The sequence below is a fragment of the Myxocyprinus asiaticus genome, chromosome 41 (genome assembly GCF_019703515.2).
Source record: "Myxocyprinus asiaticus isolate MX2 ecotype Aquarium Trade chromosome 41, UBuf_Myxa_2, whole genome shotgun sequence".
NCBI classification, from domain to species: Eukaryota; Metazoa; Chordata; class Actinopteri; order Cypriniformes; family Catostomidae; genus Myxocyprinus; species Myxocyprinus asiaticus.
In genome coordinates, this window is record NC_059384.1 from 27,459,482 (window position 1) to 27,476,393 (window position 16,912).

The 16,912-nt window shown below is 40.3% G+C and overlaps 1 protein-coding gene across 3 annotated transcripts in view; it reads right to left on the reverse strand.

The window, feature by feature from the left end:
- Positions 1-16,912, reverse strand: part of LOC127431962 (partitioning defective 3 homolog) — a 687,732-nt gene that overhangs the window by 411,668 nt on the left and 259,152 nt on the right. For 2 of the 3 annotated variants that reach the window (XM_051682649.1, XM_051682648.1), the window contains exons 4-5: positions 14,646-14,812; positions 9,609-9,746 (exon numbers count right to left, since the gene is read on the reverse strand). In XM_051682649.1, the coding sequence (XP_051538609.1) occupies positions 9,609-9,746; positions 14,646-14,812 (305 nt within the window). The remainder of the gene's footprint in view (positions 1-9,608; positions 9,747-14,645; positions 14,813-16,912) is intronic. The other variant, XM_051682650.1, reaches the window with a different exon arrangement.

Sequence of the window (16,912 nt, forward strand, 5' to 3'; positions counted from 1 at the left end):
AAACTATAATTTGCTAATATTAAATCTTTTTAATGACTTCAACCTAAGTGTATGTAAACTTCTGACTTTAACTGTGTATATATACATATATATATATATATATATATATATATATATATATATATGTATACAGGGTTGGGAGGGTTACTACAGATTACAGAATACATGTTGTAAAATGTAATTTGTAACGTATTCCGTTAGATTATTCAAGGTCAGTAACGTATTCTAAATATGTTCAGCACTGGTAGATTTTTTTCACTTGTTTTGACTATAAAAAATCTGCCAGTACAGTAAGACAAAAAACACATGTTAAAAATACATTCTCTGAAAAACCTAAATATCTTATGCAGTGTTGTTTCTAAAACAAGATAAATCAAACTGATCTTGTTTTAAGGATTTGTAGATATTTTTACAGGAAAACAATACAAAAATTATTATCAAGACTATGATTTTTGCCCTAATATCAAAGGTCTTACAAGGAAAAAGAAATTATGATCCAACGTGAATTTTCTTAATAAAATAATATGATCGTGCCTGGTAACGTGCATGTAAAATGGCTAGAAATAGCATTTTAGCTTAGCGTAAATTTCTGTTTCTTGTCCTCCAAACTTACTTGAAATGTACTTCTCTGTCTGCTCATATGAATGTAACACATCATAAGAAAGTGTTTCACTGCTGAGCAAAAGCACTTTGGATCGCATCATTTATATGTATAAATGTTTTCCATCTGAAAGGACTAAATATTTAATGAAACAAATGACAATAAAATGCAAAGTAATCTCTTCAGTAATCAAAATACTTTTTGAATGTAACTGTATTCTAAATACCAATGATTTAAATTGTAACTAGTGGAATACAGTTACTTTTATTTTGTATTTTAAATATGTAATTCCATTACACATATTTCGTTACTCCCCAACCCTGTATATATATATATATATATATATATATATAATATATATATATATATATATATATATATATATATATATACACTATATTGCCAAAAGTATTCGCTCACCCATCCAAATAATTGAATTCAGGTGTTCCAATCACTTCCATGGCCACAGGTGTATAAAATGAAGCACCTAGGCATGCAGACTGCTTCTACAAACATTTGTGAAAGAATGGGCCACTCTCAGGAGCTCAGTGAATTCCAGCGTGGTACTGTGATAGGATGCCACCTGTGCAACAAGTCCAGTTGTGAAATTTCCTCGCTACTAAATATTCCACAGTCAACTGTCAGTGGTATTATAACAAAGTGGAAGCGATTGGGAATGACAGCAACTCAGCCACGAAGTGGTAGGCCATGTAAAATGACAGAGCGGGGTCAGTGGATGCTGAGGTGCATAGTGCGCAGAGGTCGCCAACTTTCTGCAGAGTCAATCGCTACAGACCTCCAAAGTTCATGTGGCCTTCAGATTAGCTCAAGAACAGTGCATAGAGAGCTTCATGGAATGGGTTTCCATGGCCGAGCAGCTGCATCCAAGCCATACATCACCAAGTGCAATGCAAAGTGTCGGATGCAGTGGTGTAAAGCACGCCGCCACTGGACTCTAGAGCAGTGGAGACGCGTTCTCTGGAGTGACGAATTATGCTTCTCCATCTGGCAATCTGATGGACGAGTCTGAGTTTGGCGGTTGCCAGGAGAACGGTACTTGTCTGACTGCATTGTGCCAACTGTGAAGTTTGGTGGAGGGGGGATTATGGTGTGGGGTTGTTTTTCAGGAGCTGGGCTTGGCCCCTTAGTTCCAGTGAAAGGAACTCTGAATGTTTCAGCATACCAAGAGATTTTGGACAATTCCATGCTCCCAACATTGTGGGAACAGTTTGGGGATGGCCCCTTCCTGTTCCAACATGACTGCACACCAGTGCACAAAGCAAGGTCCATAAAGACATGGATGAGTGAGTTTGGTGTGGAAGAACTTGACTGGCCTGCACAGAGTCCTGACCTCAACCCGATAGAGCACCTTTGGGATGAATTATAGTGAAGACTGCGAGCCAGGCCTTCTCTTCCAACATCAGTGTCTGACCTCACAAATGCGCTTCTGGAAGAATGGTCAAAAATTCCCATAAACACACTCCTAAACCTTGTGGAAAGCCTTCCCAGAAGAGTTGAAGCTGTTATAGCTGCAAAGGGTGGGCCAACGTCATATTACACCCTATGGATTAAGAATGGGATGTCACTTAAGTTCATATGCGTCTAAAGGCAGATGAGCGAACACTTTTGGCAATAAAGTGTATATATATATATATATATATATATATATATATATATATATATATATATATATAAAACCCCAATTCCGGAGAAGTTGGGACAGTATGAAAAATTTTAAGAAAAACTAAAAGGAGTGATTTGTAAATTATATTTACCCTTTAGCACTACAACTACACATTATATGATGTTTTTCTTGTACAGTAATTTCAAATCAGATGATTGCAAGACGCTCCAAGAAGTTAGGCAATTTAAGACTTATAACAATCTGATGAGTTGAAATAACAAGGCGATGTGAAACAGGAGATGTTAAACAGGTGAGGTAATCGTGTCATAGTATATAGGGAGCCTCCAAAAACAGCAAGGATGATTTGAGATTTGTCAATTTGCCAACAGATGCTTCAGCAAATAATCCAGCACTTTGAGAACAATGTTCCCCAAAGACAAATTGGAAGGATTTGGGATATTTCACCCTCTACAATGCACAATATAGTTAAAAGATTCAAGGAATCTGGTCAAATCTCGGTGCATAAAGGGCAAGACGAAACCATTTCTGAATGCGTGTGATCTCTGATCCCTCAGACGTCATTGTCTTAAAGAATGGCATTCATCTGTAATGGATATCATGAACATGGGTTTGGGATTACTTTAGTAAACCTTTGTTAGTCAACACCACTCGCCGCTGCATCCACAGATGCAATTTAAGACTATACTATGCAAAGCAGAAGCCCTACATCAACACTGTCCAGAAGCACTGCCGACTGGTGCTTTGGCTGTGTAAGCAGAGAATGTGGGTGCTAGATTGGCCTGCCTGCAGTCCTGACCTGTCTCCAATTGAGAATGTGTGGTGCATTATGAAGCACACCATATGGCAATGAAGACCCCATTCAATTGTGCAGCTAAAGACCTACATGATGGATGATTGGGGGAAAATTCCACTTTCTAAACTTAACAAACTTGTGTGTTCAGTGCCTAAATGCATAATAAGTGTTATTAGAAGAAATGGTGATGTTTCACAGTGGTAAAAACTTGACTGTCCCAACTTTTTGGGAGCATGTTGCAATCATTTGATTTTAAATTACTGTACATTTCCAAAAAACAATGGAATTCAAAAGGAAAAACATCATATAATGTGTAGTTGTAGTGCTTTCTATTTAGCAAAGGGTGAATATAATTTACAAGCAGAGCTTTAAAAATTAAGAAGTAATGCCACTCTTTCAATTTCCAATGGAAAGGGGCACTGGCACCTCAAGAGAGCCCAAGAATCAAGTGGGATAAAGGGCGAGAGCATGGAAGTGGAACAAACCAGGGACACGTTTTGAGGGTTCTTGGATAATATACATCATGTCCAGGACGACACAAAACAAGCACTGATTTGTGGTGTGTTGCGGAAGAAGTTGGAAAGACAACAACTATTTTACTGTGTGTTTGAAAAGGATGTCCTTGAAATTCCATTTCATGTGACCATGGGCAACCCACTGTGCCCTTGGGGTGTCTAGGGGTTTACTACACAGCTGTAGTGAATTACACTAAGTAGTCTTTTGAGATGTAAACTCAAGTGGGTGAGAGCACTAGCATGGTCAAGCTGTTTGACACAACACAGGGTATTTAAATAAATAGTTATTTATTTAAATATTTAAAATGATAATTTTTCACCATTTACCCTTGTTCCAAACCAATATGACTTTTTTTCCATGGAACGCAAAATGAGAAGTTGACATGGTCATTTCCATATGAATGAATCCATATCCATATTCTATATTCCACAATTAAATCATACAGTGACAATGTCTTTAAAAGTAATTAACTTAATTAAAAGTCAGAAACTCTAATCTCATTACGAGAATTTAAAATATAATGTACACTACTTTTTGGTGTTAAAAGTACTTAGATTCCAGTAACTAATTACATTGTAATCATATTATACCCAACACTGGTCATGTCCCATGCGAGAACCATTAGTGTTGGGCATCACTGACATCAAATCTGGGGTGATGAATCTTCACATGGCATTTTTGAATAACACACAAAAGTGAATGAGATTTGAGAGCTATGTGCTTTCTTTGTAAGGGAACGATCAGCATCAACTTTCTGCTTAAGTTACTGCTAAACTGACACGATGGTGAGTAAATGATGACAGAACTTTAATTTTTGGCTGAACTATGCCTTTAAATAAATTCTTTCTATTTCTCAGCCTGTCATACATTCAACAAAATGCAATCCTGAAAACAATTAAGTATTCACTACCTCAACACAACCAGTGCTCATTACTGACTCCTTACAGAGAAAGGCCAGAGGCCCACTCATTGTGATGTTCAGAAGGACACAGAAGGTGCTGTAACTGTTTCTGACATAATCGTCAGAGTTTGCCAAATAAAACATGAAAAAATAGCACCGGATACACCTTGTGATAAATAAATAAGAGCTAACTGCTTTCTTTTCACTTCAAAGACCTCGTCTTTCTTTCTCACCTCTTTTGTCTTCATGTAAATGTATGGGTGGGTGGCTTTGGGTGGGAGTGTGTGTGTGCAGAATTTTGAATCTCAATCTAATTTAAGCAAAATGCCAAGGTGCGATGTATCAATTAACCCGCCAAGACAAAGATTTACTTGATGTCACTCACATTGCCCATAATTTTTAAGGCAGTGAAAGGAAACCTAGTTCCAAAACCTAATGAGCTGCCTTGCTACCTAGTGCCTAGGCATCTATCTTCTAAGGCAGATTTCTAATTTGAATGCAATCTCATTAGTAACTGATTTGGAACACTATACAGAGGCTATGTCCGCACAAATTTGTTTAAGTTTGAAACCTCAGTTTTCAGTTCCCTATTTGTCACTCATTCGATGTTGTGTCGATGTAGTGACACTAGGGGTCTCCCTTGGGAGCCCCAAACTCCTCTGATATTTGAGAAAAGACCAATGAAAATTGCCGAGTAGAATTTGCATGCCACTCCCCCGGACATACGGGTATAAAAGGAGCCGGCTTGCAACCACTCATTCAGATTTGTTCTTCGGAGCCGAGCGGTGTCGATGAATTTACTGCCCTCCCATTCATCTCGACAAAGTATTGTAAGCTGTTGGATATATGGCGCATTGCAGTTGGTTCTCCCCCTCTCACATGGATAAGTGCAGAGAACGCCCCTGGGCGCTACGGCAGCTACGCTAAAAGAGTATATACTTAAAAAGAATATTTCCTCTAAAAGAGTGAGCACTGACGGAAAGCATCTTTTTAAAGATGCCATTTGCAACAGGCACACAGCCTCAGGCTCCAGGACAGGACCTTGACTGCGTTGGCATATCAACTGCTTCGAGTTGCTGCCAGTATTACTGGATCTGCGGAGGCTTCGTCCATTGATCCAGGGCAAGCATGTGTTGGTCTGGACAGACAACACGGTGACAGTAGCGTACATAAACTGCCAAGGCAGTTTACATTCATGTCGCAACTCGCCCGCCCTTTGAAGTCCGCAGCAACCGAAGTCGTTGCGGGCCACTCACATCCCAGGTGATTTCAACCGCGCAGTGGACGTGCTCTCGCGGCAAGTGACGCTCAGGGGAGAGTGGAGACTCCACCCCCAGGTGGTTCAGCTGATTTGGAGTCGAATCGGCAAAGCACAGGTAGACCTGTTTGCTTCCCGGAAGGCCCCCCTTGGCACAGACGTGCTGGCACACAGCTGGCCCCGGGGTCTGCACAAGTATGCGTTTCCCCCAGTGAGCCTGCTTGCACAGACTTTGTGCAAGGTCAGGGAGGACGAAGAACAGGTCGTGTTGGTGGCACCATACTGGCCCACTCAGACTTGGTTCTTGGAGCTCACGCTCCTTGCAACAGCCCCTCCCTGGCAAGTTACCCTGAGGAAGGACCTCCATTCTCAGGGACGGGGCATGATTTGGCAACCGTGCACAGACCTCTGGAATCTCCACATCTGGCCCCTGGACGGGACGTGGAAGACCTAAGTGGGCTACCACCAGCAGTGGTAGACACTATCACTCAGGCCAGGGCTCCCTCTACGAGGCAGCTATATGCCTTGAAGTGGCGTCTGATCGCGAATTGGTGTTCTTCCCGAGGTGAAGACCCCCAGAGATGTGCAGTCAGGTCGGTGCTTTCCTTCCTGCAGGAGGATCGTAAGTCCTTGGAGAAGCACGACCTGATCATCAGGTTCCTTAGAGGCACTAGAAGGTTGAATCCTCCTAGGCCGCGCCTTGTTCCCTCGTGGGATCTCTCCATGGTCCTGCTGGGCCAGCGGAGAGCCCCGTTTGACCCTCTGGAGTCAGTCAAGCTAAAGGCCCTCTCCCTGAAGACGGCCCTCCTGACTGCACTCACTTCCATCAAGAGGGTTGGGGACCTGCAGGCTTTCTCTGTCAGCGATACGAGCCTGGAGTTCAGTCCGGCATACTCTCATGTGGTCTTGAGGCTCCAGCCGGGCTATGTGCCCAAGGTTCCCACTACCCCTTTTAGGGACCAGGTGGTGAGCCTGCAAGCACATCCCCGGGAGGAGGCAGACCCAGCCTTGTCGTTGCTATATCTGGTATGCACTTTGCGTATCTTCTTGGACCGCATGGAGAGCTTTAGACGCTCTGAGCAGTTCTTTGTCTGTTTGGGGGACAGCGGAAGGGGAAGGCTGTCTCCAAACAGAGGATGGTCCACTGGATCGTGAATGCCATCGCCTTGACATACCAGGCCCAGGGCGTGCCGTCCCCACTGGGAGTACGAGCACACTGCACTAGGAGTGTGGCATCCTCCTGGGCCTTGGCGAACGACACCTATCTAGCAGACATCTGTAGAGCAGTGGGCTGGGTGACACCCAATACATTTGCGAGATTTTAATCTCCGGGTTGAGACAGTTTTGTCCCGTGTGTTGGAAGGTACGAACAGGTAAGTTTGCAGGCAGCTGACCAGGTGTACCACTTGCACACAGTGCCTTTCCCCTCCCTCCTTTCCACATGTGTACCACCAGTTGGTAAGTCCATGTGACATATTCTCCACATGTTAACCTACCCTTCGGGCAGGATGTGGTCTCCGCGGTGTCTTAGAACACCTTCCCCGAAGCGAATACATCTGGCCCCAGCTGAATGATTTTTCATTTTTTGTGGGAGAAAAAGAAGAGAAAAGGCCGAAGCGGCTGGCGTGGCCTGTTCCCATTGTAAGTACGTTCTGTCCCCCCCCCCTTGGGTACGAGGGACCTTGCGACGTACATGGGGTATTGGGAAGGTTACGTGGGGGCCGAGTGCACTTGCTACTAGGCACGCAGTGGCCTGCCTGCACCGCCAGTCCATTTTCAGCTGGTTGTGGCATTTTGTATAGGGACCCCTACATCGACACAATGTCGAGTGAGTGACAGATAGGGAACGTCTTGGTTACTGTTGTAACCTCCGTTCCCTGATGGAGGAAATGAGACGTTGTGTCCCTCTTGCTACAACACTGAACTACCCATTGAAATGGCTGGGACTCTGTCTCGGCTCCTCAGCACAAACCTGAATGAGTGGTTGCAAGCCGGCTCCTTTTATGCCCGTATGTCCTGGGGAGTACTCGCCAATTTTCATTGGCCTTTTCTCAAATATCAGAGGTGTTTGGGGCTCCCAAGTGTGACCCTTAGTGTCACTACATCGACACAACGTCTCGTTCCCTCCATCAGGGAACGGAGGTTACAACAGTAACCAAGACATTTCCTAGCCTTCATTATTTTCCAAACTAAACTAAAACCAAGCAAACAGTGACTTCAACAAGAAAGGAAAGTAGACTTGTGTCTGCAGAAAAGCCAGAACTTGCAAGTTGTTTAAAATGCATACTTCAGAATGCCTGACATGGTTAATAAAGAGAAAATAGCCAAGCTTAATTAAGTAGCTTACTCAAGGTCTATATAAAAAAAAGCCATAGCATCATGCAAATAGAATGGAGGCTATATCGAACAGAGAGTTTGCTGTAAAGAGGGAAGGCAACAAAACAATTAGAGTCAATAAAAGTGAAGGGGAAATGGAAGATTAAATGGATATTTAAGATAGCAATAAAGACATAATTGCTTAGAACTTTGTGATAAGCCAGTGGGGACAACTACAATACTATGAGACAGTCTGAGTGAATGTGAAATACCAGGAGTGTGTAACTTAAATATTCTTTTGCATATCTACTGCATTGGGCGATGTTGGGCAAGCAGTAAGATAAGCTAGCCACTTCTAAAGAGGAACAAAAGCTAAGCAAATTCAAGAGACTTTAAAAAGAACTTTAGCTACACTACAAGCATTCTATGTATGACTATTTATAAATAAATAAATAAAATGTTTTCTTCAGGGCATAGGGTTGGGGTTTGGTTAAGTCTGTAGTCATTATAATAATCTTCATATTAAAAAAATGTCTATGGTATGCCGTCAATTAGACAGCTAAATATACGTGTTAATGTGGTAATGTGCTTGAACAGCAACACAACCTCTGCATATGTCCTGAAATCTGCCTGTCATTTCAAATAACCACTTCCTGCTAAAGAAGGAAGTGGAATGGAAAAGGTTGGAAAGCAGGCCAAGAGAAATAAGAGAAGAGGGCAGAGGTGCTATGACTGTGTAGCTTGAGTGAGAGCGGGGTGTGTGAAAGACCTGGGGGGTCAGGCTAAATTGTGATAGACTGAGGCTTAATTGAATGAGTCTGTCAGGTTGAGCCCAGACCTTGAATGACTGCTGCTTTCAACCCGCCAACAGCCCAACATCCAACCCAGAGGCCCCTCCATGCAAGACGACTTTCTTAATGATGATGCACGACTCTGTGCCACAGGCCTTTCGGGGTAGGGGGTTTCTCAGTGAGGGAAGTCAAATTGCTGGAGAATGAGAAACCACGACCACCTGAATTGCAAACAAGCAGCCAAACCTCTGTCATGACCATTACAATGGAGCAACGAAAGAAAAGTGGGGTAAAAGAGTGAAATAGATGCTGGCGGTTCAAGAAAATTGATTGTGAAAATTAATAAGTGAATTCCCCGTAGCATGCCATGCACCTCGAACATCTCAATCTCCTTCTTTCACTGCTCTGTTTTATTTCTGTTCTTGCAGCGAGAGGGAGAGAAATTCAAAACACCTCCCAAACACCTTTAGACGATTCCTCCAATGCCTTGACAAAGAGCTGAATTTCAAAGGCGACTATGGAGACTGTGGCCCTAATTTGTGAGTTTAGAGAAATCATCATCCGACAACATGGGAGTCATTTTCTCCCATTTTTTTCACCGTCTCTATTCTTTTTTTTTTTTTTTGAATTCATAGTTTCAAAAATGTCTCGACTCCTGAGTCTTCTCAGACAACAAACCCAACAAAAGAATTTGCAAGTCAATGAAGACCAGCAAGGTTTAAATGAGTTAAGCATGAAACACTCATGGCAGTCTTTGGTGCTTTGGGTACACCGTACAGTACAGTACCTGTTCTTGATGCTCAAGCCATCGGTCCACCAAGGGATGGTTGGCACTGAGAGATGAGCGGGCGTTCTCCCTCTGAAATGGTGTCACCCAGGGGACAGCATCACGAGGCAGGCTACGGTAAGCATCCAAACCCTTACCCTAAAAACACAATACAGGCAATGGAAGAGGCTGTTTACGCCTGGTATTAAAATTTGTCTTGGGTTATCCAACCACTAATGGTCAGCCATGATTTCCATTTACACTTGGTACTAACGTTCGTCTCAAATATGTCTCCAGTGACCACTTGCAATCAGATTTCAAAATTTCGAGATTTTTATATCACTATACATCACAAAAGGGTTACGATAAAAGTCCTTGAGTTTCAATGTTGTCTGAAATGCATTAGGACACGTTAGTATTTACACTACGAATGCGATGTGGCCATATGTGTCTCTGACCACCTGCAAACGTGGTTTGAAAAATGTAACCACAATAGGTTTCCAAGATGCTCTGGACCCCATCTATGTACATCTGTATTTTGTGCTCTCAACTTGTAATTGGATTACCCAAGATAGATGTTAATGGTGTAAAATGTGTCAATGGATTTAAAAGACCTTACGCACTAAAAATCCTCTAAAATGCAATCTTTGTGTCCATGCTGATTTCAAATATTTTGTTATAAATTGTATTTTTTAGAATTTTCTAAAAAAATAAAAATAAAAAAAAAAGAAAACTGTGACTTTAAAAATGTCAGGTGGTGTAAAAAGTATTAAAATATGTTCCTTGGACCTTGAATACATTTGAGAGTACACAACTTATCAAACATATAGATACAATGTATATATAGTTTTTATAAATATCATGGATTTTTGAGTTATAACATCATAAACTTTTCTTAGGGTTACTTAATTTGACCTGAACAAAATGTGCCTTTTTATGAAAATGTCAAAATATCTCATATGCTAAAAAAATGACCTTTAATGGCGGTGGCGCCATCTCAAGTTGGACAAAATTTAGAACTGACATGCACTGCTTCAGTCTGCGCAGCGCTAGATAAAGTCGAACACACATTGTGGCTACCTGCACAATATCAGTGGCTAACTGATTCTGATTTGATGGACAAAAGTATTTCAAGTATTAATACTATTTCAAAACAAAAATGTTTCACTGAATACTTTAAGACTATTCAAGTCTTTATTATTTTATTTTATACTGTCTCTTGACAGTTATACCACTTAGCCAATTTTATAAAACATATTTTTTATTATTATTTTTGCTCCTTTTTCTCCCCAATTTGGAATGCCCAATTCCCAGTGCGCTCTAAGTCCTCGTTGTGGCGTAGTGACTCTCCTCAATCCGGGTGGCGGAGGACGAATCTTAGTTGCCTCAGTCGCGTCTGAGACCGTTAATCCATCTTATCACATGGCTTGTTGAGCGTGTTACCATGGAGATATAGCATGTGTGGAGGCTTCACGCTATTCTCCGCAGCATCCACACACAACTCACCACATGCCCTACCGAGAGCGAACCATATTATAGCGACCACAAGGAGGTTACCCCATGTGACCCTACCCTCCCTGGCAACCGGGTCAGTTTGGTTGCTTAGGAGACCTGGCTGGAGTCACTCAGCACTCCAGGGGTGGTAGTCAGAGTCTTTACTCGCTGAGCTACCCAGGCCCCCACTTAGCCATTTTTTACTGTAACCCCCAGAAAAAAAATATTAAAATGACCTTGAACTCAGAAATGTAAACATGTTCATCTTAGTATAGGTCTATTCAAGTAATTGTTTTGTATGAATTGCATTTTCATTGTATTTTTGAATAACTTAATATATCCGGACCAAAAAAAGAGCATCACGTCATTGACCCATGTACTGTATCTGTTGTCCTTACGCACTGCTAATAGTTGTTTAGATTCAACTAAATAAAATCATAACTGAGAGATATTTTTACCAACATAGTAGCATGCTTAACTAAACTAGTTTGGGTATTTTACAAAAGTTGCTTAGGCATTAGTAGTATGAATTAAAATCTTTCCTCATAAAATTTATATCCCATTCAGTCATACCTTACTGAAATTTCTTTCCAGACAAGACAAGACTCACTGCACTATTAAAAAAAAATACTTTGATCGGCATACGAGGGAAGCTTATCTTGGATCCAAATCCCACAACAATATCATTCAGGCAACCTAAATTTAGAGACAGGACACGCTAGTTTTATTTACCACTAATAAGGAGCTCAATTTCAAGCTACTTATTCACACCATGACTCTATTGGCATGTTTTCAGAAAGGTGAAATCAAACGCCCTCTAACTATGGAATTCAAATCTGATCTCCATTTGGAGAGTTTTTAGAGGAAACCTAAAACAGGTTACCCTGTAACACAGGGGGCCTTAGCCTAGAAAGCCCACTGAGCAAAGTTGCTCTCTGCTAAAGACCGTGTCGGCATGACTCAGGAAAAGAGATTCCAGTAATAGCACAAGCCATTTCACAATGGACATAAGTGATCTCGTACTGTGTTGGAACACAGAATAATTTTGATCTATAGGTGACTCCGACATTACAGAGCAGGATAACATAGAGGAGGAAGGAACGCAGCTTGGAAATTGAAGAGCAACAGGTCAAAGGGCCATTAGATGGGTGAAGAATTGATATGGTCGACCTTATGAATTAAGACTTCATGTGGTGCGTGTAGTGATTGAGGCACTGGCCAACTTCAGCAAAGACTTCAAATTCAGCAGGAGGCCAATGGGTTTCTTAAAGTCCAGGGAGAGATACCGAGAGTCAGATGATGTGCTCCATTTGAAGAACCGTACTTGAGGACAAAACAATGCTTATAAAAAATAAATAAAAAAATAAAATAAAAAAAAGTTTAAAAGAATTTGCATGAGGGTCAGTGACTTGACGCTCATGTTTATTTGTATATGTATTTATTTATTTTGTCTCCGGGTCTATTAAGTTATTCAAAAACACATGAAAAATGTAATTCACAAAATATAAAATAAAAATACATGATTATAATGAACATGTTTTGAATTTCTGTGTTCAAATAATTGTAGTATTTTTTTCAGGGGCTAAAATTCAAACATGACTAAGTGGTGTAACTGTATGCAATATTTATATTTAATGGTTTTATATATATATATATATATATATATATATATATATATATATATATATATATATATAGATAGATAGATAGATAGATAGATACCAACACAAAGATTACATGTAACTATAGATGTTTTTTTTTTTTTTTTTTTTAAGATTTGTAATTGTATCACACTGTAATGGTAAAAGAATGTAAAAAATGCTGCAGTAAAAAAAAAAAAATAATAATTAAAAAAAAGCATCCAGTAAAGCCTGAAACACCACATTTTTTCTGGCAACCACAGCTTCCGGTATTTTAGGACCTCAATTTTAATGCTGTGCTCTTGGATTTCAGAAGACCAGAAAACAATGGTAAGAAAATTTTGAAAAGGTGTAGAAAGTATTCAGGAAATATGTTCGAGTTTGTGGGAAATGTTCTCCAAAGGCAAGCTCTAAATATAAGACATTTATCCACAGCACCAGATATTCTTACTTTGAGGTAAACAAACATCTTCATGTTCATTTAATCAATTCTATGGTGTTAAAATTGTGCAAAATTATATTCACCCCATTAAAGTCATCTGACAGTATCAACCAAAACCAGACCTTCCAAACACCTCAAGCTTTTGTCACTTCACCTCAGACACAACAATGCAACATAAAATGATCCAGTGCAGAATGAAAGGTAAAAATAACAGCTTAATTCTTTCGCTTTGCTAAAATGTGAGTGTGGTGTTTGGATTATTGAGGAACCGACAAGCAAAGTGCTTTTAAACAGGATTACTAGCAAACGCCATGAGACGCACTAATCTCATCACGGGTTGCGGTGTCACATTGTGAGTACTCCATCTTCCCTCGCTTCCCCCTCTTTTAATTTGGAATATTGTTGTTTCCAAAGCACTGAAGGCTTGTCATCACGGCAAAAGAGCAGCCATTTTGCGAAGATAATTGGCCTCTTTTTCATTGGCTGCCCCGGGGAAGCTGAGGAAGAAAATAGAGTGTGTGTCTCTCTTTGATTCATTAAAAGCCAAAGACATTGACCATCGAAACAAGGCACAAAACAAGAGGAAAGGTACAAATAAAGGAGGCAAACCCCATTCTTCTCAGCACAAAGACATATGGTTCCATAACCAAGAAAGTTCCAGGTCAGCAGTGCAGTGGTCAGGGCCATCAAGCATCTCAAGAACAATAAATTGGGAAGAACGGAGGAGGATAAGTCACATCTTTCTCAAAAAATAAATAAATTTTCTACCTTTTTATGAATCAAAGACTTTTAAGTGCATGGACATTTTCCACCACTAAATACCATCTACATCATGCCTCTCAAGTGTAAAATGCTCATATTGTTGTTAGGTGAATCGACACATAAACAATAATGGGGGGTGTTGGTAGAGTTACTAAAGGAACCCAATGACCACTGTACACTTCCCTACTGAAAAGACCAACATAACTTGTATAAGATGCTGGTTGTCCCCAACTGTCTACTTTACTAGCTTAACCAACAATGTCTTCCTTGGTCAACCAGCTTCCCCAGAATGATTATGCTGGTCCACCAGGTGCTCGACCTGAACCAAGAGAACCTGATAAACTGTTGGGTTTTAAGATTGATTTGGTTAATTTTTACATGTATACCTTTGAATTTTGTATTGTGTTCGGGTTTGTAATTGATGAAACATTAAAATTGTAACTTGTTTTGTGCACAGGTACACAGACACTCATTCATCTTTTAACCAGAGGATAGCAAGCTTTTGGCTGGTGATTTTGGGTTCTGTCTTACCAATCAGGTTGGATCACAAGGTCTGTTTCAGGATTTACCTTTATGTCTATGCAGACCTCGACACTGAACCAGCACTAACCAGCAAACACCAGCCATGTTGGTCCAAACCTGTTCTTTTCAGCAGGGTCTTTACAAAGTTGCTTTGAACAAAAAGTGATGGCCAAATAAAAATAAGGTAGGGGTGCTCACCTTGCGTTCTAGGCTATTGGTTTCACTGGTGATGTTGGTTTTCAGAAACCCTGTGGTGGTGGACCAGCGTGTATGGTTCTTACGAGACGGTTCCTCTGGCTGGAGCTGGACTTCTGGGAGGCCTACCAGGGCTGGATCACTGCTGCGGCGTACATGCAAGGGCATGTCTGAAACACAGAGAAAGAGCTTGTTAATACCACATTTTCACCATGTGCCCCGTTCTAGCAACCGTCTCCAAGTACAACAGGAGTATCATCACTACACTGCCCTACAAAGGCAAAAGACCTTAACTCGCTAGAGTGTGGAACTGAGAAAAATGACTTTAAAGTTTTTTAGTTGTCCAGCCAAATGTATTATAGGTAGGACACTGAAAATCTGGCAATTAGATGTTTTAGTAATGACATTTATCTACATAAAAAAAATTTGAGCTCAAACTTTACTTTTGACCCCTATTTTGAAGTTACTGTACTCTGCCTTTGTATTGTCCGCAAAAAGTGAGAATTCATGCCAAGGCAAAAGGCAGTAACTTCCACATTATCAATATTTTGTTGCTGATCACCATTTACAAAATCATTATAGTAACACCTGTATAAAATCTAGTGATCATGGCATTTATTTTGGATGATTTACAATTACTTATAGCCATGTACTTATTGCTATCCTGTGCTTTGGTTGTATTCTGATGACATTTTTAATACATTAGACATGACACATACCTCCATAGCGGTAAAGAATATCTTCAATTGGTGTGCAGCATAACTAACAGGTTGACTGCAGATAGGTGACACTTAATTATATGAATAAATACAAGATAAGCATATTTCTAATGAGTAAACATAATAATTTAATTAATAATGGAATGCAAAGATATAACAAATCATGTACAAATTTAAAATGCATGGATTGGAATAAGAGATAATAAATACAGCCACAGGCCTACAAGTTAGTGCCACAGCTGGTTAATCAAGGGTTAAATTTAGCTGCCATGCTCCAATGCACAGCTCTCTGACTGGTGGACTGGACTGGCCAATCTCAAAGGCTATAATATAGAGTATGTGACTATATTTATTGTTTTTCTGAATCTGACCGTAACTGACATCCAGACAAAAAGTTATACATGTGGTTGGATACCGTTTTGAAACCAATTTATTTATTGCAGTGTTCACTAACATAAAAGGATACAAGACATAAGTTAGCCTAAGTGCTTTTACATCGAATTGAATGAAAGTAGCCTAGCCTAAAAGATCGAATTGTGGATTAATGTGAACGCCAGCAAGTAGGAATAATGCTGAGAAATCAGAATGCTTGTGGATTGTTGTGGATTAAACATCTGCGATGACGTTCATTGCCATGGATTTTATCGGATTACTAGAAAAGGTAGGACAGATTTAATTGCGAACTGTTACTACTGATCATGTCATGGCATTCGAGTCCACACTCGTGCAACTAGTGGGCAGCCCCAGTCTCACTGACACTGATGTTGACAGCAGTCACTGATAGGCTGGCACTGACTGAATAATCTGCATTATGAAAAAAAAAAAAAAAAAACTTTGAGAATATTTACGATTACTTATTGCTGGCAAGTTATCTAGTCTTTGCTTGTTTACAGTGCTTTGTTATATGGAGCAGTTTGGTAGCCTATTCACTGGATAGCCGAGTAGCCTATTTATGCTATAGGCTGCTAGCTACCTAAATGAAATAGATTGCAATCTATCTATCTAATTAGTTTGTCTAATGTATCTTTTGTGTTACACACTTTCTTACCTTGACCTTTATGTCGGCATTTCAAAGCCATCTCAACCATCATTTTCCCTTAAACGCTATAGAAAAACACTCAATATTTGTTTACTACACTTTTATTCAGGTATCGAGTGTGTCAGATTGCTTCAATGACAGATGTATTACAGTACACAGGCTACACCGTAATTTAAACGTGGAAAACTTTAATGTAAAAACAAAGGCAGAGTACAGTAACTCAATTTGAGCGTTCCAAAACAAAGTCAAAGAGCGGTAATTGGAGTTACGGAGTTCTGCCTTGGTTTCTCTTGCGCTTTTGGAAGTTACTGTTAAGACAACCCATTACTTTCTCGAAAAAACAACGGAACTGACTCAAGATACTTATCCACATGATAAAGGAGGTCTTGAAAGTCTCAAAAATATATTTTCAACCAAAAACGAAGTTACAGACTTTTGCCTTTGCACGGCAGTACAGTACAAGACAACCTCTCTACATGCCCACAGATTACAAACACCACATCGGCTCAATT